The sequence below is a fragment of the Pristis pectinata genome, chromosome 28 (genome assembly GCF_009764475.1).
Source record: "Pristis pectinata isolate sPriPec2 chromosome 28, sPriPec2.1.pri, whole genome shotgun sequence".
NCBI lineage: Eukaryota > Metazoa > Chordata > Chondrichthyes > Rhinopristiformes > Pristidae > Pristis > Pristis pectinata.
The window spans coordinates 2,121,927-2,147,299 of record NC_067432.1 but is presented as its reverse complement, the minus strand read 5'-3'; the positions used below and the strand labels follow the sequence as shown (position 1 = coordinate 2,147,299).

At 41.8% G+C, this 25,373-nt stretch overlaps 1 protein-coding gene across 1 annotated transcript in view; it reads right to left on the bottom strand.

Moving 5' to 3' along the window:
* The window catches only part of zwilch (zwilch kinetochore protein), a 37,807-nt gene extending 12,473 nt beyond the window's left edge, over positions 1-25,334 (bottom strand). The window contains 8 exon segments of the mRNA XM_052040256.1: positions 525-596; positions 6,989-7,144; positions 7,875-7,954; positions 8,981-9,180; positions 10,532-10,647; positions 11,584-11,679; positions 18,783-18,834; positions 25,178-25,334. Coding sequence (XP_051896216.1) covers positions 525-596; positions 6,989-7,144; positions 7,875-7,954; positions 8,981-9,180; positions 10,532-10,647; positions 11,584-11,679; positions 18,783-18,834; positions 25,178-25,230 — 825 coding nt within the window. The 5' untranslated portion in view covers positions 25,231-25,334.
* Positions 25,335-25,373: the final 39 nt, after the last annotated feature.

Here is a 25,373-nt window from a genome sequence, read left to right as displayed (position 1 = left end):
CCACCATATTGCAGAACTAAGCCGCACTGAAGCAAGAGGACTATCGATACAATCAAATTACAAACTTTTTTTTTTGGCGGGGGGGGGGGGGGGGGATGGAAATAATGGACAAAAGCAGAAGTTCCAGTTTTATAATACAAACTATCAATGAAACTTTGTTCTAAATTTTTGTACACTGAAACATTTTTTTTAAACCAAATAGGAATCTCAACACCAATGAATAGCATAAATCACAAACATTTTTTTAGGTTAAAGAAAAGTAGAAAATACTGTAACCAAATGCAATGCCAATCTCAAACTTAATCCTGTTCGAGAATATCCCGACGATGTGCAAGAAAATTATATGTTGCTTCATAAAGTGAGAGTTTACAACATTGCAGACACCAAGTAAATTTTTGAAAATATTTGACAAAAACAAGAAATGTATTCAGGCTGCAATTTATTAGAACATGGCAATTCAAATCTGTTCTTAAAAGTCAAAGTGAAAGAACAGGATGACTGCAATAGTTAGTTGAAACACTTACCAGGAGAAATTCTAGCTCCTTGTATATTTGAAAGACAGGGCTTTTTGGGTCTCCAGGTTCCACTTTGATATTCTAAATAAATCATAGATACAAGGAAAGAGAAATCATAACTGATGAGAGAAAATCTTTTGTAATGATTAATTTTAAAAGTGAGAACACAGCAATAACTCATGGTGAAGGGCACGTGCTCCTGGAAATTTATTAGAAATGTTACAGAAGGTAAACATTAAAAGACAAAGATCAGCAGTAAAGGAAAAGGAGGCTCCAGTACAGACTTTGCTATAAATGATTGTTCATTCTATAGGATTTCTTTATATGAGGTAATAATATAAAGTCAAATTTTAACAGGCAATACCAAATGGAAATCACAACCATTTTAAACTGAACTACAATTTGACAGTGCACTGGATGCAATGTGGAAATGAGGTCCCGGAGGACTGGCGAGTGACTAATGTTGTTCCTCTATTTAAGAAAGGAACCAAGGGAAAATCCAGGGGAACTATAGATCGGTGAGTCTCACATCAGTTGTAGGGAAATTGCTGGAGAAAATTCTTAGAGATAGGACATACCAGCATCTGGAATCCAATGGCTTGATTAGGGAAAGCCAGCATGGCTTTGCACAGGGCAAGTCGTCTCTCACTAACCTGGCTGAGTTTTTTGACAGGGTGACGAGAGAGATTGATGAAGGTAGAGCTGTGGATGTCATCTATATGGACTTCAGTAAGGCATTTGACAAGGTCCCACATAATATGTTAATCAAGAAAGTTCGGATGCATGTGGTCAGTGGAGAATTGGCTGTGTGGATCCAGAACTGGCTTGCCCGTAGAAGACAGAGGGTGGTGATTGAAGGGACTTATTCGGGCTGGAGGCCTGTGAGTAGTGGTATTCCACAGGGATCTGTACTGGGACCTCTGCTGTTTGTGATGTACATAAATGCCCTGGATGAGTATGTTGATGGGTGGGTTAGTAAGTTTGCAGGACGATACCAAGATTGGTGGAGGTTGTGAATAGTGTAGAAGACTGGCGACGGATACAGCGTGATATATATCAGCTGCAGATGTGGGCAGAGAAATGGCAGATGGAGTTTAACCCAGATAAATGTGAGGTGTTTGCACCTTGGTAGGACTAGTGTCAAGACAAGCTTTTCACTGTACCTCGGTACAAGTGAAAATAATAAACCAATACCAATAAAGGGCAAGACCCTTAACAGTGTTGAAGAGCAGAGACACCTTGGGGTGAAAGTCCATGGCTCACTGAAAGTGCCTACACAGGTAGATAGGGTGGTTAAGGCAGCTTAAGGAATGCTTGCTTTCATTAATCAAGGTATTGAGTATTGGAGTCATGATGCATCTCTATAGAACTCTGGTTAGGCTGCATTTAGAGTATTGCATACAATTCTGGTCACATCCTTACAGGAAGGATGTTGAGGCTTTAGAGTGTGCAGAGGAAGTTTACTAGGAGGCTGCCCGGATTAGAGGGCATGTGCTATCAGGAGAGGCTGGACAAACTTCAGCTCTTTTCTCTGGAGCAGCGGAGGCTGAGAGGTCTCAATTGGAAATATATAAAATTATGAGGGGCACAGACAGGGTGGACAAGCAATATCTTTTTCCCCATTATTGAGCAATCCAATACCAGAGGGCATGCATTTAAGGTGAGAGGGGGTAGGTTCAGAACAGACTCGAGGGGTACGTTTTTTTACTCAAGAGTGGTGGATGCCTGGAATGCGTTGCCTGATAGGGTGGTGGAGGCAACTTCATTGGGGGCTTTTAAGAGGGGTTTGGATGGGCACATGAATGAGAAGAAAATGGAGGGATAGGGGCATTCTGTAGGTAGCAGGATTAGCTATGTCAGTACAACATTGTGGGGCGAAGGGCCTGTCCTGTGCTGTACTGTTTTCTGTTCTATGTTACAAATGTTCCCAACGGCTATTATAAAAACACTTCTATTTTAAAAAATATTCAATTCCTCCTACCCTACACTCATTTTCCTCAGGACAGAGCCTTACTGCCAAACCTCTGATAATGACTGCTCACTCAAGGGCAAGGACCAGTACCAATCACCCTGCGTCCGCCGGCAAGAAACACAGACCAGAGATGCTCAAGCCATAAGTCATGGATCACATCTGATCTGAACCAACACTGGACTTGGTGCTGGGTTTGGATAATCCACCAAAGTGTTGTCCATAAGTCAAATTTCATGCACAAAATCTCCCAACCAATAAAAAGGTAGGGTCAAGTGCATTGTTGGAGTGGACCCTTTGGTGAGAAGAGGCTAAAGTAAGTTTCTTTGTCTATTAGTGCCCAGCTAAAGTAGTGACAATGGATCCAGGGTCAGTGGTGTGTTCCTGCCAGATCTGATAGCTATATCTACGGGAGGTGCATCCAGCTGCAGCTCCTTACAGACTATGTTAGGGAACTGGGGCTGCAGCTGGATGACCTTCAGCTCATATGGGAGAATGTGATGGATAAAAGCTACAAGGAGGTAGCCACAACTAAGTTGCATGAGGCAGGTAGCTGAGTGACTATCAGGAGAGGGGGAAGGAAAGAGGCAGATAGTGCAGAGTACCCCAGTGGCCATACCCCTCAGTAATAGGTATACAACTTTGGATACTGTTGGTGGGGGGGGTGGTGGTGGTGGAGTAACTACTTACCAGGGGAAAGCTGCAGTCTGGTCACTGGCACTGAATCTGGCTCTGGCTCAGAATGGAAGGGGGGAGAAGAGAGCAATAGTGATAGGGAACTCTTAGGAGAGCAGACAGGAGATTCTGTGGACGTGAAAGAGACTCATGGATGGTATGTTGCCTCCCAGGTGCCAGGGTCAGGGATGTCTCAGACTGGGTCCACAGCATTCTAAAGGGGGAGGGTGAACAGCCAGAAGTCATGGCACATAATGGTACCAATGACACAAGTAGGAAAAAAGATGAGGTCCTGAAAAGTGAATATAGGGAGATAGGTAGGAAGCTGAAAAGCAGGACAACAAGGGTAGTAATTTCTGGATTGCTGCCTGTGCCACTCACCAGAGAGGGTAAAAATAGGTTAATTTGGCGGATGAAACGTGTGGCAGAGAAATTGGTGCAGGGGACAGGGTTTCAGATTTGTGGATCATTGGGATCTCTTCTGGGGAAGGTATAACCTGTACAAAAGGGATGGGTTATAGCTGAACTGGAGGGCGACCAACATTCTTGCAGGCAGGTTTACTCAAGCTGTTGCGGAGGGTTTAAACTAGTCTGGCGGGGGAAGGGAACCCGAGTGATAGGTCAGAGGATGGGGCAGTTGGTGTACAGGTTGATGCAGCGTGTAGAGAGACTGTGAGGAAAGATAGGCACTTCATTGGGCAAAATTACAGTCAGTTAGATGGGTTGAAGTGCATCTATTTTAATGCAAGTATCTGGAACAAGGGTGATGAACAGACCATGGGTCAGTAAATGGAACTACGATGTTGTGGCCATTACAGAGACTTGGCTGTCACAAGGGCAGGAATGACTGCTGGATGTTCCAGGGTTTGGATGTTTCAAAAGGGACAGGGAGGGAGGTAAAAGAAGTGGGGGAGTGGCATTGCTAATCAGGGATAGTTTCACAGCTGCAGGAAGGGAAGGTACCCTGGAGGGATCGTCTACTGAGTGTGGGTGGAGGTCAGAAACAGGAAGGGAGTAATCAATCTATTGGGAGTATTCTATAGGACACCACCCCCCACCCCCCCACCCCCTCCCACCCCCCCACCCCCTCCCACACCCCACCCCCTCATAGCACACAGAAACACTGAGGAACAGATCAGGAGGCAAATTTTGGAAAGGTGCAAAAACAACAGGGTGGTTGTTGTAGGTGATTCTTGGGGACAGGATTTATGAGCATTTGGAGAAGCATAGTCTGATTAGGGATAGTCAGCAAGGCTTTGTAAGGGCAGGTCATGCCTCACAAGCCTGATTGAATTCTTTGAGGATGTGACAAAACACATTGAGGGTAGAGCACTGGATGTGGTGTATATGGACTTTAGTAAGGCATTTGATAAGGTTCCCTATGATAGACTCATTCAGAAGGTCGGGGAGGCATAGGATCCAGGGAAACTTGGCTGTGTGGATTCTTGAATTGGCTTGCCCATAGAAGGCAGAGGGTGGTTGTAGATGGAGCGTATTCTGCCTGGAGGTCAGTATCTAGCACTGTTGCACAGGGATCCTACTCTTGCTGATTTTTTAAATGACTTGGATGAGGAAGTGGAAGGGTGGGTTAGTAAGTTTGCAGATGACACAAAGGTTGGTGACGTGGATAGTGTAGAAGGTTGTCGAGGTTACAACGGGACATTGATAGGATGCAAAGCTGGGCTGAGAAGCGGCAGATGGAGTTCAACCTGGAAAAGTGTGAAGTGATTCACTTTGGAAGGTTGAATTTGAAGGTAGAATACAGGGTTAATGGCAGGATTCTTAGCAGTGCATTGGAACAGAGGGATCTTGGTCCAAATCCACAGATCCCTCAAAGTTGTTGTGCAAGTTGATAGGGTTGTTACAAAGGTGTATGTTGGCTTCATCAGTCAGGGGACTGAGTTCAAAAGCAGTAAGATAATGTTGCAGCTCCATAAAACCCTGGTTAGACCACACTTAGAATATTGTGTTCAGTTCTGGTTGCCTCACTATAGGAAGAATGCAGAAGCTTTAGAAAGGGTGCAGAGGAGATTTAACAGGATGCTACCCGGATTGGAGAGCATGTCTTATGGGGTTAGGTTGACTGAGCTAGGGCTTTTCTCTTTGGAGAGAAGGATGAGTGGTGACTTGATAGAGGTGTACAAGATAAGAGGCATAGATCGAGTGGACAGTCAGAGACTTTTTCCCAGGGCAGAAATGGCTAACATGAATTTTAAAGTGATTGGAGGAAAGTACGGTGGGGGGAACAGAGGTAGGTTTTGTTGTTTTTTTTTTAAACAGAGTGGTGGGTGTGTGGAACACGCTACCAGGGGTGCTGGTAGAAGCAGATACATTAGGCACATTTAAGAGACTCTTAGATAGGCACATGGATGATAGAAAAATGCAGGGGTATGTGGGAGGGAATGGTTAGATTGATCTTAGAGTAGATTAAAAGGTCGGCACAACATCGTGGGCTGAAGGGCCTGTACCGTCCTGTAATGTTCTATGTTCTAAATAAAAACATCTTCTGGAGTTGTGGAAGGAGCTAGTTAATTCAAAAGACCTCCAGGCTTTATGGACCGTTCTCAGGAATGCAACGCTTCTGTAACATGAGAACTGCCTATATGCAGGTCTTTGCACATGCAACACCAAACTAAAATTGTACACCATCTTTGATCAGTACACATGGCCAGCACTTGCAAGTTGTGCATATACATGTCCCAGCAATAACTTCAGTCTGCAGTTTTCTGTTCCAACCCAAAACCTATTTTGCAAGAACAAAATTTTGGGTACCCTGAAATAGACTTTAGTTAATTTAAAACATTACACCTGAAAGTGGCATCACGGGTAAACAGGGCGGTGAAGAAGGCATTTGGGACACTGGCTTTCAGTCAGAGCACTGAGTGTAGGAATTAGGATGTTATATTGTGGTTGTACAAGACGTTGGTGAGGCCACACCTGGAGTATTGTGTAAAGTTCCAGTTATCCTATTATAAAAAAGATTTATTTAAGCCAAAGAGTGCAAAGAAGAATCATAAGAATATTGCCAGGACTCAAAGAGCTGAGTTATAGGGAGAGATGGGGCAGGCTGGGACTTTACTCATTGGAATGGAGGAGACTGAGGGGTGACCTTATAGGGGTGTATAAAATCATAGATAGGGTGAATGCACACGATCTTTGTCCCAGGGAAAAGGAATCAAAAACTAGAAGGCATAGTTTTAAGGTGATGGGGAAAGACTTAAAAGGGACCAGAGGGGCAACTACTTCACACAAAGAGTGGTGAGTATATGGAATGAGCTGCCAAAGGAAGTGGTTGAGAAAGGTACAATAACAATATTTAAAAGACACTTGGACAGGTACGTGGATGAGGAAGGTTTAGAACAATATGGGCCAAACGTGGGCAGATGGGACCAGCTTAGATAGGCATTTGGGCATCTTGGTCAGCATGGACAAGTTGCATCAAAGGGCCTCTTTCTGTGCTGTATTGCTCTATGACTCTAATATCTTTAGCCAGGCATGCTAAGAACGAGTTTAGGAGAACAGTGTGTATATTCCACACTGAAAAGCCAACGCTCTGCAACAGTAGACAGAGCAAAATTGAAATTGATTATCACGGTCAACAATTCCCTGATGGCGAATATCTTGCACTACAATTGTGGCTGAGTCAGCGATTGTGCTGCCACAGCAAAGGACAAGTGAAAAGGCACGGAAAGGGAATAGAACTTCCCAAACGCAAACTAAACTGTTCTGCTCCCTCACCCACCTATTCTCATGCCACTTGTGATAACAAAATTAATTTCTTTAATAATATGCATTGTAAAAAGACCAATATTAGTTTTATTTTACGTACCAAGGTGGCAACCGATGTAAGCGGGGGGGTTTCTAAGATTTTCTCCACGCTGTTCCAAGAGAAATCCACCATAATGTTACTCTGCGGCTCCATGATAGTATTCTCCAACATGGAGGCACCAAACAAGTCATAGCACGCATAGCCTTTGGTCAATATCTGCATTATGACAATAAACCATAACCGAAATGGACACCAAAATGTTAGGACGTTTTTTAAAAAAAAGCACGTCCAGTCTCAACCTCAGCAAATTCCAAAGCTATTTATGGCTAATGAAATGCTCCACAAGCACAGTCACTGCTGTTAGGTAGTAATTTTGTGCACAGCAATATTGCAGTTTGAGAAAACATGCTATGTGCACATCAGCTGCTCAGTTTACCATATTGCCACCATCACTGAACTGCAAAAAGGGTTTAATCGACCATAAAGAACTTCGGTGTATCGTAAGTTTGCGAAAGATGTGACAGAAAAGCAATTTATAATTCACTACAACATCCAAGTATAACATCTTCATCAAAATTTAATAAATTAAAACAAAATATTGCCAACTGTGGAAATGTGAATAATAAACAAAAGATGCTGGAAAGCTCAGGAGATCAGGCAGCATCTGTAGGGAGGAAAAAGAGCATTTCAGGTCAATGACCTCAATCAAAAAAATCACATCAATGTATGATCACAAAATGTGGCAAATTCGAGAACCCAGACTAAGGTGCCAAGTACATAACCTTGGTCAAAACTGTGAAGCAAGTTACAACAAAGATTCCATACCCAGAAGCTTAAGTTTCTGTTCTGGATGTAGACACACACATTTCCAACATATTCTGTTCTTTTTTAAAGTTGTACCTTTATCAAAGATATTTATAGCTGAAGAAGGGACAAGAATACCTACAGCAGAACAAAGATGTCTGTCCTTGTGGGCAATTTTCAAACTTTCTAAGGTTGTGAAACTGCTCTTGTCAACAATCGGTCCTAAAAGAGTAAGGAATTACAGTCAAAGTCGAACTGATTTATGTTTCATTCACTACAAACCTAAATGTTTAAAAAATTAGAAGACTTTTGTACAATAATTTCACAATCTAATAAGTTGACAAAATAATGTACATTTTACAGTTAACATGAATTACTACTACTTATCAAATTTACCTTCAAGTTATTCCATTGTTCAATAAATACTATATATTAATGATGGGCCAAATGGCCTCCTCCTCTGCCTTAATGAGTCTAATTCTCTATACACCAAGATCAAGTCAAATACTCTGGTGGAGGCAAGTTAGAGATTAAGAGGCAATTGGAGCAGAGTGTGCAGACATGAAAAGAAAGAACATAGCAGGATTTGAGGCTGTCCCAGAGATTCACCAGGCTAATTCCTGAGTAGAAAGGATTGTTTTATCAAGAGAGGCTAAACAGGTTAGGTATGTATTCTGTGGAGTTTAGAAGAATGAGGGGTGATCTTATTGAAACGTACAAGATCCTGAGGGGGCATGAAATGTTGAACGTTGAGATGTTTTCACTAGACAAACAAAGGGACATCGTTTCAAGATAAGGGGTCAGTCATTTAAAACCACATAACATCAGAATTTTTTCTCGTAGAGAGTGATGAATCTCTAGAATTTTCTGCCCTAGATATATTTTTGACAGGTTAAGAGATCTGGCACATACAAGGAATTGATGCCTGGGGTAGATTATCCATGATCATACAAGGAATTAATGCCTGGGGTAGATTATCCATGATCATACAAGGAATTGATGCCTGGGATGGATTATCCATGATCATATAGAATGAAAGGGTAGATTTGAAGGGCAAAATGGACTATGCCTGCTCCCATTTTCTTCTGTTCTTGTAATGGTTCTATTTTTAGGTTATATATTCAACCTGTATTTAAAATGGAATGTGTTGATTTTAGCTGAATCGTCACTACTAGGAATGTGTAATTGCAGCTTAACAAGCTAAGGTTTAACGCAATTATTTTTAAAAGGGCTATTATGATATCTTACCAGAGCACGTGACTATATGGAAAACCATTGACGTAAACTCTTTCCCAGTTTTAACGGGTTCAGCTCCAAACCAAACAGTGCCTTCGGAGTCAGAGCCATCACATCTAACCCACAGCAGAGGAAACGCAGTAGGTACGCTGCAGCTGATCATCTGCGACATGTGAGGATTATGGGCCAAGGTGTACCAGGACACTAACTGTCTGTGAGCAGGAGAAAGAAATGGATAAACATTGTAGATGAGAACAAACTAATGAGAGGTAAACTGGAATTACGTCACAGAAATCAAGGGTGTCACAGATACAGAGATCTTGATTTTTGATGATTTGTGATATTTTTTAAAATGTTGTTTTATTTTGAAAAAGTTGGGCCAATTTGTAGGAACTGTTGCTGCAATCCTGAATCTTCAATTTCTTTTTGCACCACGCAAGGCTTCCTAAAGGAGCTGCAGGATCAATGAATTGTACCATATGAGCAAAAGAGTATTTTCTTTCTACAGCTGTGTTTGTAATTCCAAGTGTGTAAGTGTACTGCTTCCTGTGATTTCATCTTGCCTTGTTCTCCCTTTTTTGAGATTTTGAGCAAATGTATTTAGACTGCTTGAAAACTCAATTTTTCAGGACACAAACCTGGCCCTAGCCTTAACGATAGACATTAATACCTTTTAAGTGACAGGAACCATTAAGGCAAATTTTTGTGTCACCCCACAAAATCAAAAGGGCTCTATTCCTACAAATTATATATAAGATTTATTAGTCACATGTACATCAAAACACACAGTGAAATGCATCTTTTGCGTAGAGTGTTCTGGGGGCAGCCCACAAGTGTCGCCACGCTTCCGGCACCAACATAGCATGCCCACTACTTCCTAACCCATACGTCTTTGGAATGTGGGAGGAAACCGGAGCACCCAGAGGAAACCCACGCAGACACGGTTGCATTGTTCTGGAAACCACTTGTTGAGCAAAGACCTTCAAGGTTAAGTGCAAACAAACTGTCTTCTTTCTTCCAACAAAATGCTCTTTCATACTACTAATTCAATATCAAATAGTTCTGCAGACTGACTCGCACAAAAAACTGCAAAAATTTTCATCCCAATAAAATGTATCTTTTCCTTATTAACCTTCAATGTGGTTGTCACCATCTACCAATGATCAGTAATATCAGATTATCCACCTTTGATCTGGTCCTTCCCATTCATCATATGTAATTAAATCATCACATACAAATTAATTGTCATTACCTGACAAAAGGAATCACAACTCCATTACTATAATATTTTCACAGCATGCATACAGCTCTCTGTTTTGAGTTACAAGGGAAGCACTCATTTCAAATAAAAGGACAGGAGATTACACAATGAATAGTACAATTCAGAAAGAAAGCCTTCACTACTTGAGTTTTCGATGATTTTCATTGTGGCCATTACGAGTGTGAATCTGAGAACTGAATAGCATTTCTGCATACCGTGCAAAGCAAAGTAACCAAGACCCAATTCTCTTAAATTCACATATAGTATATATGTGACTGACTTTGCCGTTATTTTGCTTTTACCTTGCTTTCATAACTGAAAGAGGCAATGGGCCCACATCCTCTAACTTGCTGGATGTTGTCTTGCTGGTTTCATTATCAAAAGAGTCTTCCATGTGGTCCTCATCCTCTTTAGATGGCTATGAGAAAAAAGGGCACCTGTAGTCAGACCAAACAACTGAAGAAAATAAAAACTTTATAGCCCTCGTGCCCGTGTATCACAAAAGCATCATGCCTTTGAAGCAATACTGCATCTAATGACTCAGAATTCCCAAATTAATTCTTCAGGCATAACCCTAAGTAGTGAGTATTGCCAGTTAATCAACTGTAGGGACAAATCAGACCCTAGCCCAATCCAGACAGCAACCAGCAACCTGAAACCCAGCCAATTTTTAACCTCAGAATAAAAGTAATAAAGGGTCAAATTTTATTGTCCCAGCTTTGCATAACATTAGATCTAGCAACTCATCATCATACTTGGGATTTTCTCAGGATCTATAATCACACAATGCACATGATCCACGGTGCAAATTTTAAATGCATGAAAACTAAATATGAAAAAAATTCTCATATTTTAAAGACTCTTTCTTTAATAGGTTCCTTGTCTCCTCTAAGTGTTTGCAATTAAACACTGTGGCCAATTTCTCCCCATGAACAGTTGGCAGCAGTCACAATGATTTTTCATTGCTCTCAAAGAGATAACTTCAAATTTTAATAAACCAGCACTTCAATCAGAAAGGTGACAAGGATTAATGATAGAAAACATTACCTTAAGATGGCAGAAAAATTCAACAATAAATATAGAATACAAAAACAAAGGATCATTGAGAGACACATTATGCAAATTACTGCTGCTTTGATTTTGATATATGCCAATTCGGAAAAGTCCACATCCTTCAACTTGGAGTAACAAGACGACGAAAGACAAAGTCACTAAGTAACAAATTGCCTTCATGTTCAGGTTTAATTTAACATTAATGATATTAGCCTCAAATTATGCTGCTGGAAACCCTCTTTCAGCATACCTCCAAAGGTGCTTGAGTAATTTAACACAGAATTATAATTTGCATACTTACTGCCCTTTCTGCTATAAACACCGATGCATTCTCCTTCCAGAATGCACGCAAGGGACTTTTATTCACTTCATCTACAATGTGCACTTGAACATCATCCTACAAGACAAAGAAATCTTTATAAAATCACTGAACATCCCAAGGTACCTAATAATCATTAAAGTACTTAATGTAGTTGCTGTTGTAAAGTAGAAAACACAAAAAAGATAAAACCTCAAAAAAATAAAATCAGATCTAACCTACCCACTAAACAACTGAAAACAGTAATGATATTGGTGGGTGAAGGGAAAAAGTACAATTGTATACCTTGTTATTACTAATTTGATATGTCACCGTATCGTAAAACAGGAGATGTGCATGGGCAATTCCCTGCAATGATGTGATCTTGATTTCAACTGCAATATACATGCTGCCTAGGTAAATCAATTGAGAAATGCTTAGTGCAGGCAGCTACCATTTGTGTGAACTCAGGACTGGTAGGAGAAAATGTTGGTGTTTTGAAGGAAATGTTACAAGTAGTCCTCAAGAGAAGGAAGCTCTAAGAAAAAACTATCTACTATTTTAGCTGTGACCCAGCAAATTAAAATGTAAATATGACATTTGTGTACAACTATATTTTGCACGGATGATTTCTGTAAGTATAACCAAGACTTTTCCACAATGTGAGTGCACAATGTATTGCTGAAATCTACCCAGTAAGTCATGAGAAATAATTGGCCCTTTAAGCTTGCTTTGCCATTCAATAGAATTATCCCTGATCTTCCATCTCAATTCTAACTTGCCACATTATTTGCCATACTCGCATACTATAATCAATCTCTGTCCTGAATACATTCATTAACTGACTGCTCACAACCCTCTGGGGTATGGAATACTAAAATTTAACAACCCTTTTTTATGTTGATTCCAAGTGGCCAATCCTTTATCCTGACACTGCAGCTCCTAGTTCTAGACTTCCAAGGCATCCTCTAAGCATCTACACTGTCAAGCTTCTTAAGAATTTTATCTTTCAATGAGACCACCTCCAGATCACCTCCTATTACAACAGGAGATAGAAAAGGCATGTAAGAAGGGCAATGTTACTGTGGTCATGGGGGATGTCAATATGCAGGTAGACTGGGAAAATCAGGATGGCACTGGATCCCAAGAGAAGGAATTTATAGAATGCTTACAAGATGGCTCTTTGGAGCAGCTTGTGGTTGAGCCCACTAGGGAAAAGGCAATTCTGGATTTGGTGTTGTGTAATGAACTAGATCTGATTAGGGAGCTTAAGGTAAAGGAACCCTTAGGAGGCAGTGATCATAATATGATAGAATTCACCCCATAGTTTGAGAGCTATTATAGGTATCGGTATATGTATTTATTATATGTAAAGGCAATGTTAGCATTCATTTCGAGAGAACCAAAATATAAAAGCAAGCACATAGTGCTGAGGCTTTGTACGGCATTGGTCAGACCACATTTGGTATTGTGAGCAGTTTTGGGTCCCATATCTAAGGAAGGATATGCTGGCGATGGAGAGGGTCCACAGGAGGTTTACATGAATGATCCCAGGTATGAAAGGGTTAAGGTATGAGGAGCATTTGATGGCTCTGTGCCTGTACTCACTGCAGTTTAGAAGGATGAGAGGGGAAACTCATTGAAACCTATCGAATATTGAAAGGCCTGGATAGAGTGGACGTGGAAATGATGTTTCCAGTAGTGGGATAGTCTAGGACCAGAGGGCACAGCCTCAGAATAGAAGGACATCCCTTTAGAAAAGAGATGAAGAGGAATTTCTTTAGCCTGATGGTGGTGAATCTGTGGAATTGGAATTCATTGCCACAGATGGCTGTGGAGGCCAAATCATTGGGTATATTTAAAGCAGAGGTTGATAGGTTCTTGATTAGTTAGGGCGTCAAAGGTTACAGGGATAAGGCAGGACAACAAAGTTGAGAGGGAAAAATAAATCAGCCATAATCGAATGATGGAGCAGACGATGGGCTGAATGGCCTACTCCTTCTCCTATGTCTTATGGTCCTATTCTTCTAAACACTTGTCATAGAATAACATACCATTCATTTCCTTTCCTAATTGCTTGCTCCACTGGCATGTTAACCAATTTTCATTGACACTCACTCAGATCCTTCTAAATATCTATATCTCCCAGTACCTTATGATTTAATCTGCTTTTCTATTTTTACAACCAAAATGGATAACTTCACATTTCTATATATAATGCACTATTTGCCAAGGCTGTGCTCACTCATTTAACCTATGTGCAATCCTTTGCAGCTGTTTGTATCCTTCTCAGAGCTTACCCTTCCCATCTAGTTTTGTACTTTATTTATTTAACCATCCAATTTTCACAATCCAGACTTTACTGATGAGGCCAGCATTTATTACACATCCCTATTTGCCCCCGAGAAGGTGTTAATGCACTGCCCCCTTGAACCACTGCAGACCTGGTTAAGGTCCTCCCACGATGCTGTCGGGTGGCATTTCTGGGATTTAGACTCTGATGATGAAAGAATGGTGATATATTTCCACATGAGGATTGAAGAAAAACCTGCAGTAAGTGGTGTTCCCATATGCCTGAAGACCTTGCTTTTACTGGTAGAGGTCAAGTGGTTAAAAGGTGCTGTCAGAGTAGCCTAGCAAGTAATTGCAGTGCATTTTGCAGATGTGATGAGCTGTGGGTGGTTTAACAGATTTAAACAGGATAATAATTTAAGTAACAGGTGAAATTACTGGTGCAGATTTTAATGCAGTGAATGAATTTTCTAATGTTTTGGCTGATATTATTAGAGAGGGGGTTTATAATACTAAGCAAGTATTCAATGTTGATGACAGTGCTGTGTCCTGAAAACAATCTCTTAACATACATACATTGTTACGAATGGAAAGTCAATGTCAAGAGTTAAAGCCATGACAATCAGGCTGACATTAATGCTTGGTGGTAATACCTACAGTGAATGCAAACTATAACTTCTTCTAGTTTACCATGCAGAGAACCCACAGGCTAGCTCTCAAGGGCATCGGTAAAGTACCAATACCGGTTATCTGGAAATCTAATCCCAAGGTGTGGGTAACCAATATTTATCTGAAGTCTGGTCTCGGAACCATTTAATGCCTTTTTTGAAGGTCTACGGCATAGCCCACAACTTGACCTTCAAGATCTTGCTTGTTAGACAATGCTTCTGGCCACCCTCCCTTTTGCACACTTTCACTCCAATATTAAGATTGTTTGCATGCCATCCAATGCTGCCTCATCATTTGCAGCCAATAAATCAGCTTGTCATTGCCTTTTTATCTACACAGCACATTTTTGCAGGCAATTAAGGCCACAGAAGATGAGAACTGCAAGATCCTAATGTAATTCTGAAAGGACTACAATGTTTATCAGGCATCCAGCAGATTGCTGAAGAATGGAATGAAGACAAATATAAATGGTACCTGGAGGAAACTTTGACCTCAATTTGAGCACAGTTCCAAAGGATTAGAGGGCATTGAGAGTATGACAGAAAAATTTGCTGTATTGAACAAGCATCTCAAACAGAGAAGACACACAAGACTGCAGATGCTGGAAACTGGAGCAACAAATAATCTGCTGGAGGAACTCAGCAGGTCAAGCAGCATCGGTGGGGGGGGGGGGGGGGGGGGGGTGGCAGTAAGAAATTGTCTCTGTTTTGGGTCAAGACCCTACATCAGGACATTAAAGCAGTTGGTGTTATGGAGTTACTGCAATCTCACACACAAGAGTTATCAGACAAAGATTTGAAATTAGAAGTTCAATTGGTCACATACAAGGTTGAAGAAGACATCCTAGAAGATCCCGAGAAGTTTACAACCAAACTCTGCCATTTGTTTTTGCCTTATAGATCTGACCTGCCTATGTCCAAGGAAGACCACAATCCTCATGCTTCGCTAACATCTAGAAGGTTAATGACTAGCTGACTTATTTTAATAACATTTATGATGGGAGGGAAAAGACCTCTGTGAAATTTTCTATTGAAAATTGTTTTAGGAAGGTTAAACATAAGCCAGAGGCCACTTCAACAACTTCAGAAAATTCTTTAGCAAAAGCTCCAGCAAATCCTCTCAAAAAACTCCATCCACCATCGCCAGCATGAACATTTAACCACATATCCACTTATCAACCAAGATTGAAGCCAGTACCAGGATTAATGGCAAGTTGGTCAGCACTTTATTATTACAATATTTAATAATTAATTTTGTTACTGTATTTTCTGTATAAAGAAAAAATTATTACAGCTATTTTCACTGGAATATTTCTTCTTAGAGAGATATTGGAATGACCATAATATGGTAGAATTCACCCTGCAGTTTGAGAGAAAGAAGCTGAAATCAGATGTAACGGTATTACAGTTGAGTAAAAGTAACTACAGAGGCATGAGGGAGGAGCTAATCAGAGTTGATTGAGGACCCTAGAAGGGATGATGGTAGAGCAGCAATGGCAGGAGTTTCTGGGAGTAATTTGGGAGACACAGCAGAATTTTATCCCAAGGAAGAAGAAACACACTAAGGGAAGTATGAGGCAACCATGGCTGACAAGGGAAGTCAGGGACTTCATAAAAGCAAAAGAGAAGGCACTATATGCAAAGACTAGTGGGAAGCCAGAGGATTGGGAAGCCTTTAAAAGCCAACAGAGGACAACTAAAAAAGCTACAAGGAGAAGATGAAATACGAGGATAAACTAGCCAATATTAAAAAAACTTTTGGAATCTTATTTTATAAAGATACACAAAGGGTAAGAGAGAGAGGCAAGAGTGGACATTGGACCACTTGAAAATGATGCTGGAGAAGTAGTAATGGGGAACAGGGAAATGGTGGAGGAGCTAAATAAGTACTTTGTGTCAGTCTTCACAATGGAAGACAGTCAGCAACATGCCAGAAATTCAAGAGAGAGTTAGGAGGCAGCCACTACTAAGTAGAAGGTGCTGGGGAAGCTGAAGAGCCTGAAGGTGGATAAATCACCTGGACCAGATGGACTACAACCCAGAGTTCTGAAAGAGGATGCTGGAGATATTAATAGTGATCTTTCAAGAATCACTGGAGTCAGGGAGGGTCCCAGAGGACTGAAAAATCACAAATGTGGCACCACTATTTAAGAAGGGAGGGAGGCAAGACAGGAAATTATAGGCCAGTTAGCCTGACCTCGCTGGTTGGTAAGATTTTATAGTCCATTATTAAGGACATGGTTTTGGGGTATTTGAAAGAATTCTGAGGTACGAAGCAGGTTAGAAAAAGCAGAGTCTGTAGATGTTATTTACTTAGATTTTCAGAAGGCCTCTGATAAGGTGCTGCTAAACAAGTTAGGAGCCCATGGTGTTAGAGGCAATGTATTAGCATGGATAGAAGATTGGCTGACTGGCAGAAGTCAAAGAGCGGGGATAAAGAGATCCTTTACAGGACGGCTGCCAGTGACTGGTGGAGTTCCACAGGGGTTAGTGTTAGGACTGTAATGTTTCACTTCATACATTAATGACCTGGATGAAAGAACTGATGTCATTGTTGCCAAGTTTGCAGACAATACCAAGATAGGTGTCGAAACACATAGTGTAGCAGAGGTAGGGAGTCTGCAGGAGGACCTGGACAGGTTAGGAAAGTGGGCAAAGAATTGGCAGATCTAATACAGCATAGGGAAGTGTGGGGTTATGCACTTGGATAGGAAGAATAAAGGTGTGGACTATTTTCTAAATCAGGAAAAAAATTCAGAAATCAGTGGTGCAAAGGGACTTGAGATTCCTAGACCAGGATTCCCTCAAGGTTAATTTGCAGGTTGAGTCGTTAGTAAAGAAGGCAAATACAATGTTAGCATTCATTTCCAGAGAACTAGAATATAAAAAAACAAACATACTCCTGAGACTTTATAAGATGTCGGTCAGACCGCACTTGGAATGTTGTGAATAATTTTGGGCCCCATATCTAAAGAAGGGTGTGCTGGCCCTGGATAGGGTCCAGAGGAGGTTCACAAGAATGATCCCAGGAATGAAAGGCTTAACTCATGAGGAGCGTTTAATGCCCCTAGGCCTGTACTCGATGGAGTTCAGAAGGATGATAGGTGGATATCAGTAAAACCTACCAGATACTGAAAGGCCTGGATGGTGTGGACATGGAGAGGATGTTTCCATCAATAGGAGAGTCTAGGATCCAAGGGCACAGCCTCAGAATAAAGGGACATCCCTTCAAAACTGAGATGAGGAGGAATTTCTTCAGCCAGGTGGTGGTGAATCTGTGGAATTCATTGCCATAGACGATTGTGGAGGCCAAGTTATTGGGTGTATTTAAGGCAGAGATTGATAGGTTCTTGATTGGTGAGGGGGTTAAGGGTTATGGGGAGAAGGCGGGAGAATGGGGTTGAAAAAATCAGCCATGATCTGAACAGCAGAGCAGACTCGATGGGCCAAATAGCCTAATTCTGCTCCTATATCTTATGGTCTTACCTCTTCAGTATTAATTTTGTTAGTTAACATAACATTGACATTCAGGAGATTGGCTAGTGACCAAACTGACTCATGTACAGGATCCAGGAATGTGACTCAATTGTAAGTTGGGAAACTTCCTCTTGGAACTTTTATTTGGCATCTTGGTAAATGCTTTTTGAAACTCCACTTTTCCCCTTTATCCACCCTACTTTGAACCTTATATAGAACAGTTTTATCATAAATCTACATTTACACCACCAATTCTATTCTGTTCTTAACATGTCCCCGAGAAATGTTGGCATTTTCCAGCTGTTCAGTCAAATGGAGTATAGTTCCCTGTTTTCTATCTTCCTTCTTTCCTGAATAGCAAAATCCAAAGTACTGATCAGTTGCTAAATATACGAGAACTCAGTCTATCATAAACTACTAATTTCATGACTAGTTTTTAAAATCTGCATTCATCATACTGAAGTCCACTATTAAACCAGTCTTACAGCTCATAGGATTTATGGGAGGAAGTGAAGATAGAACTGAGTGTTATCAGTGCTGCTGAAGCTGAACCAACTTCCACACATGTAATCACCAAGCAGCAGCATGTGGACAAGAAACAGCAGTGGCTGAAAATCATCGTTAAGAGAAAGAGCAGCAATGGGAATAGAAAGCATTGGTGACTTTTTTTTAAATAGGCAGCAAAAAGGTGACCAGGAAGTGCATTTCTAGTGAGCTGTTCAATGGAAGAGAGGTGATAAGTATTTAGCTTTTCAAGCACATTACCTCAAACAGCACAGGATCCTTTAACGGTCCTTCCTTTCCTTGGTCACAAAGTCTGGAGAGGAAAATAAATATACTGGAAAGACAAAAGCAGACTGCGGCAATGGTTTGTACATAAGGGTACCGATCTTTGTTTATGTTGTTTATCATTGTTTATATTATTTTATAATCTTTGTTTATTTTTTACTGGAAGAGGCTTTTGCCATTCTAGAATCAGGATATAGAGTTATACACCGTGGAAAATAGGCCCTTCGCCCAACTTGTCCATGCCAACTAAGGTGCCTACCTGGCTTGTCCCATTTGCCTGCATTTGGGCCACATCCCTCTACCTATCCAAGTGTCTAGTTAAGTATTGTAATTGTACCTGCTCTACACTATCCGTCTGGCAGCTCGTTCCACACACCCACCGCCCTCTATGTGAGAAAGTTGGCCCTCAGGTCCCATTTAAACTTTTCCCCTCCTCACCTTAAATCTGTGTCCTCTGGTTTTAAACTCCCTTACCCTAGGAAGAAGACTTTGATCATTCACCTTATCTCTCCCCCTCATGATTTTATATACCTCTATAATGTCATCCTCAGCCTCTTACATTCCATGGAAAAAAAGCCCCAGCCTATCCAGTCTTTCCTTATAACTCAAGCCCTAGCAGTCCTGGTACCATGCTTGTGAATGTTTTTTGCACTCTTTCCAGCTTAATGACATCCTTCCTTGTAGCCAGACGACCAGAACTGCACACAATATTCCAGTGTGCCTTCACCAACATATTGTACAGTTGTAACATGATGTCCCAGCCCTTGTACTCAGTGCCCTGACCGATTAAGGCAAGTGTGCCAAGCGCCTTCTTCATCATCCTGTCTACCGTGTTGCTATTTTCAGCAAACTATGTTCTTGCGCTCCTAGGTCTCTCTGTTCTGCAACACTCTCCAGGGCCCTACCAATTACTGTGCAAGCCCTGCCCTAGTTTAACTTACCAAGATGCAACACTTCACATTTGTCAGAGTTAAATTTCATCTGCCATTCCTTGGCCCACTTTTCCATTTGAACTAGATCCTGTCATGATTTTAGAAAACCTTCTTCACTGTCCACTACACCACTAGTTTTGGCATCACCCACAACCTTACTAACAATACCAACCACATTCTCATCCAAATTGATAATACAGATGATGAACAACCATCACTGATCCATGCACACACTACTAGTCAGCTTCCAACCTGAAAAACAACTCTTGACTACTACCCTCTAACTCTTTCCACAAAGCCAATTTTGTATCGAATTGGCTAGCTTACCCTGGATCCCATGTGAAATAACCTTCTGGTCCAGCCTACCATGCGGGACCTTGTTAAAGGCCTTGCTATAGTCTGTGTAGACAACATCTACCACCCTGCCCTCATCAGTCCTTTTGGTCACCCTTCAAAAAACTCTTTCAAGTTCGTGAGACATGATTTCCCATGCACAAAGGTAATAGGGGTAATCCTGGGAAATGTAGACCAGTGAGTCTTACGTCAGTGGTGGGCAAACTATTGGAGGGGATTCTTGGAGACAGGATTTACGAGCATTTGGAGAAGCATAGTCTTATTAGGGACAGTCAGCATGACTTGGTGAGGAGCAGGTCGTGCCTCACGAGCCGAATTGAGTTTTTCGAGGAGGTGACAAAATAAATTGATGAAGGTAGAGCGGTAGATGTGATGTATGTGGATTTTAGTTTGACCGGGTTCCCCATGTTAGGCTCATCCAGAAAGTCATGAGGCATGGGATCCATGGAAACTTGGCTGAATGGATTTGGAATTGGCTCGCCCACAGAAGGTAGAGGGTGGTAGATGGAGCATATTCTGCCTGGAGCTCAGTGTCTAGTGCTGTTCCACAGGGATCCTACTTTTTGTGATTTTTATAAGTGACTTGGATGAAGAAGTGGAAGGGTGGGTTAGTAAGTTTGCAGATGACACAAAGGTTGGCGGTGTTGTGGATAGTGTAGAAGGTTGTCATAGGTTACAATGGGATATGGACAGGATGCAAAGCTGGGTGAAGAAGTGGCAGATGGGGTTCAATCCAGAGAAGTATTAGGTGATGCACTTTGGAAGGTCGAACCTGAAGAACGAGTACAAGGTTAATGGCAGAATTCTTAGCACTGTGGAGGAACAGAGGGATCTTGGGGTCCAAGTCCATAAATCCCTCAAAGTTGCCATGCAAGTTGATAGGGTGGTTAGGAAGGCAGATGGTGTTCTGGCTATCATTAATCAGGGGATTGAGTTCAAGGGCCACAAGGTAATGTTGCAGCTCTACAAAACTCTGGTTAGGCCACACTTGGAGAATTATGTTCAGTTCTGGTCGCTTCATTATAGGAAGGATGTGGAAGCTTTAGAGGCTGCAGAGGAGATTTACCAGGATGCTGCCTGGATTAGAGAGCATGTCTTATGAGGATAGGTTGTGTGAGCTAGGGCTTTTCTCTTTGGAGTGTAGGAGGATGAGAGGTGACTTGATAGAGGTGTATAAGATTATGAGAGGCATAGATTGAGTGGACAGCCAGCACCTTTACCCCAGGGCGGAAATGGCCAATACCAGAGGACATCCATTTAAGGTGAGTGGAGGACAGTTTGGGGGAGATGTCAGAGGTAGGTTTTTTTTTTAAAAACACAGAGGGTGGTGGGTGCTTGGATGCACTGTCAGTGATGGTGGTAGAGGCTGAAACAATAGAGACGTTTAAGAGACTCTTAGATAGGCACATGGATGTAAGAAAAGTGGAGGGTTATGGGCTGTGTAGGAGGGAAGGGTTAGATTGATCATGGAGTAGGTTTGTATAGGTCGGCACCATATCATGGGCCAAAGGGCCTGTACTGTGCTGTATTGTTCCATGTTCTGGAGCCATGCTGACTATCCCTAATCAATCTTTGCCTTTCCTCCCTAATCAATCTTTGCCTTTCCAAATGCAGGTAGATCCTGCCCCTCAGAATCCCCTCCAGTAACTTTCCCACCACTGATGTTAAGTTCACCGGCTTACAGTTCCCTGATTTGTCCTTGCAGCCCTTCTCAAATTAATGATACAAACACCCATGCCAGGGCCCCAGCAATTTCTTCCCTGCCTTCCCACCATGTTCTGGGATGCACTTGGCCATGCCCTGGGAGTTATCCACTTTAATGCACTTTAGGGTCACCAGCATCTCCTCTTTTGTAATGTGGATATGTCCCAAGACATCATTATTCTCCTTCCCAAATTCCCTAGCTTCCTTGACCTTCACCACAGTAAATACAGACAAGAAATATTCATTTACGGTCTCGCCCATCTCCTGTGGCTCCACATGTAGATGACCACACTGGTCCTTAAGCAGCCCTATTCTCTTCCTAGTTACGCTTTTGCTCTTAATGTCCTTATAGGATCTTAGGATTTTCCTTTACCTTATCTGTCAAAGCTATCTCAAGTCGTCTTTTTGCCCCCGATTTCCCCCTTAAGTGTATGACTACATCCCTTATACTCCTCAAGGGATCTCCTGATCCCAGCTGCCTTTACATGACATATGTCTTTTCCTTTTCCCTGACCAGAGCCTCTATTGAACCAAGGTTCCCTAATCCTGCCCTTCACTCTACCAGCAACATGCTGGCCCTGAACACTCCCTATCTCACTTTTAAAAGCCTCCCACTTGCCAGACAGCCCTTTACCTGCAAACAGCCTCTCCCCACCAACCTTTACGTTCCTGTCTAATGCCGTCAAACTTAGCCTTGCCCCATTTTACAACTTAAACCTGTGGAAGAGTCCTATCTTTTTCCATAACTATTTTGAAACTAATCAAATTATGGTCTCTGGTCCCAAAGTGTTCCCCCACTGACACTTCAGTCACTTGCCCTGCCCTATTTCCCAACAGGAGGTCCAGTGCTGCCCTCTCTAGTAGGGCCATCTACATATTGCTTGAGAAAAATTTCCTGGACACACTTAAATTCCACCCCATCTGAGTCTTTTGGACCATGACAATCCTGGTCAATACAAGGGAATTTAAAATCATCTACTATTACAACATCTACTATTGTTTTCACAGCTCTCTGCGATCTCCCTACACACTGTATTTACTCCTCTACTTCCCACTGACTTTTGGGGAGCCTATAGGAAAATCCCATCAAAGCAAACATTCCCTTTTTATTTCTGAGTTACCCCCATAGACCCTCAATGGACAATTCCCCAGGATTATCCTGTCTAGAATATAGAATACAGAAATATGGAGACAGATACATCTGGACACCATTACATAATGTCAAATCTAGTGATAATAAAATAAAACATGCACCTAAAACAGCAAATTATTCTTTCAAATTTTATGAATAAAAGATTAGGAATCTTAAAAAAAATTAGAAGCACATTAGATATATCTACCTTTGAAAAAGGAAACAATGAGTTAAAGTTTTGGTTGGAAAACTTAGGAACTCAGATATATTTTAAAGAAAAAGGAGACTTATAACACTGACCGACTGGGTTTGAGAACTGACAATCATCTGTTACCATCTGACGACATTGTTGGATATTGCAAAACGACATTCCCAACTGGTCAGGATACAAGAGATTAAAACACCTCAAACTGAAATTTCTGCAAATGCACAAAAATCTGACAGATGATTGAACTTCACATGAGAAAGTTATATAAGGTCTAGTTTAAACTTTCAAGAGAATTTAGTTTCAGAAGGTTCTCAGCAAAGCTGGGAGTGGGGGATGGGAAGTGAAAAACAGGACGCTTCCTCTTTCCTGGGTATGTCAAAGGAAGAAAACAGATAATACGAGAAAAACAGACTGCAGATGCTGGAATCTAGATGAAAAACATGATGATGCTGGAGGAACTCAGCAGGCCAGGCAGCATCCATGGAGGAAAGCAGGTGGTCAACGTTTCGGGTCAGGACCCTTCTTCAGGACTGAAGATAGGAAAAAGGGAAGCCCAATATATAGGAGGGAAAAGCAGAGCAGTGATAGGTGGACAAAAGAGGGGAGGCAGCGTGGGCACAAGGTGGTGATAGGTAGATGCAGGTAAGAGATAGTGACAGGCAGGGCGGGGGAAATGGGAGAGCAGATCCACTGGGGGATGGGTCAAAGGTAAGGAGAGAAAGGAAAAAAAAGGGGTAGAAAAAAAGAGGCTAGGAAAGGGAAGAAGAGAAGAAGCATGGTTGGGGGGGGGGGTGGTTGGTGGGCGTGTGGGGATTACTTAAAGTTGGAGAATTCAATGTTCATGCCGTTAGGCTGCAAGGTTCTAAAACGGAAAATGAGGTGCTGTTCCTCTAGTTTGCACTTGGAATTCTCCTGGCCGTGGAGGAAGCCGAGGACTAACGTATCTATGATAGTGTGGGAGGGGGAGTTGAAGTGACTGGCAACGGGGAGGTGCAGATCGCAGTTATGGACAGAGCGCAGGTGTTCTGCAAAACAGTCACCTAGTCTGTGTTTGCTCTTTTAAAGTGGGAGAAGTCAATGTTCATGCTGTTAGGCTGCAAGGTTCCAAGACAGAAAATGAGGTGCTGAAAAACTGGAGGAACAAATTGGGATTAGTGTAGGATTTATGTAAATCGATGCCTAACAGTTGCCAGACTCAGTCCACAGAAGTGCTATATGACTCTAACTGCCCTATCACCTGAATATTTAAAGTCAAATTCTGTTTGAAATTTTTCCTTTCAATTACCTACGGATATTTTACTTCATTTAAGACGCTGAATAAATAAACGTTGCTGCTGTTGTTGTGGTGGTGGCACTGATTTGCCTAAAGAGCATCTGCTTCCTTAAAATGAGTTTCCTTACTACGATCTCACACGCTACCAAGAGACAATTAATGCTGTACTTTACAGGACAGAGCCTGGACACAATTATCAGACAAAGCTAGGACAGGGAATGACAATCCTCTACAGACCTAGACTTAAGGACAGCTTCTATCCCACCATGACAAGACTATTGAACAGTTCCCTTATACAATATGGACTATGACTTCACGATCTACCTTGTTGCGACCTTGCACCTTATTGCACTGCACTTTCTCTGTAGCTGTGACACTTTACTCTGTACTGTTATTGTTTTTACCTGTACTACCTCAATGCACTCTGTACTAACTCAATGTAACTGCACTGTGACCTGTACGATCGGTATGCAGGACAAGTTTTTCACTGTATCTGGGTACAATTGACAATAGTAAACCAATACCATTCAATCAATGATAATAAACAGGTTTACTATTGCAAGTTGTGGATGTCTTCAAATAATCAAACACACGGCACAGGCAGCATTCGGCCCATAGTGCCTGCATTAACACCTCCACTATTGAATTAAACACGTTTCTCTTCAAGGAAAGATTGGGATAAACATTTGAATTGTTGCTTATCTTTTCCTCTGTCCCGTCAGACAGCGCAGCTCTCCACATTAACCTGTACCCTCTGACGACACCCACCCAACTAAGAAGGCCAGAAAGCTTCGCGCCGAGCGGAGAAGAGCCGCGTCCATTCCGTTCCGAGATTTTACTTCAAACTCCAACTTTCACCGACGAAAACCAACGCTTCAAACACAGGCGGCAGCCCGCGCAATTCCCCGCAGCCGGACGTCACTTCCTCATAACCATCGTCCAGCTTTAAGCAACTCTTTTAAAG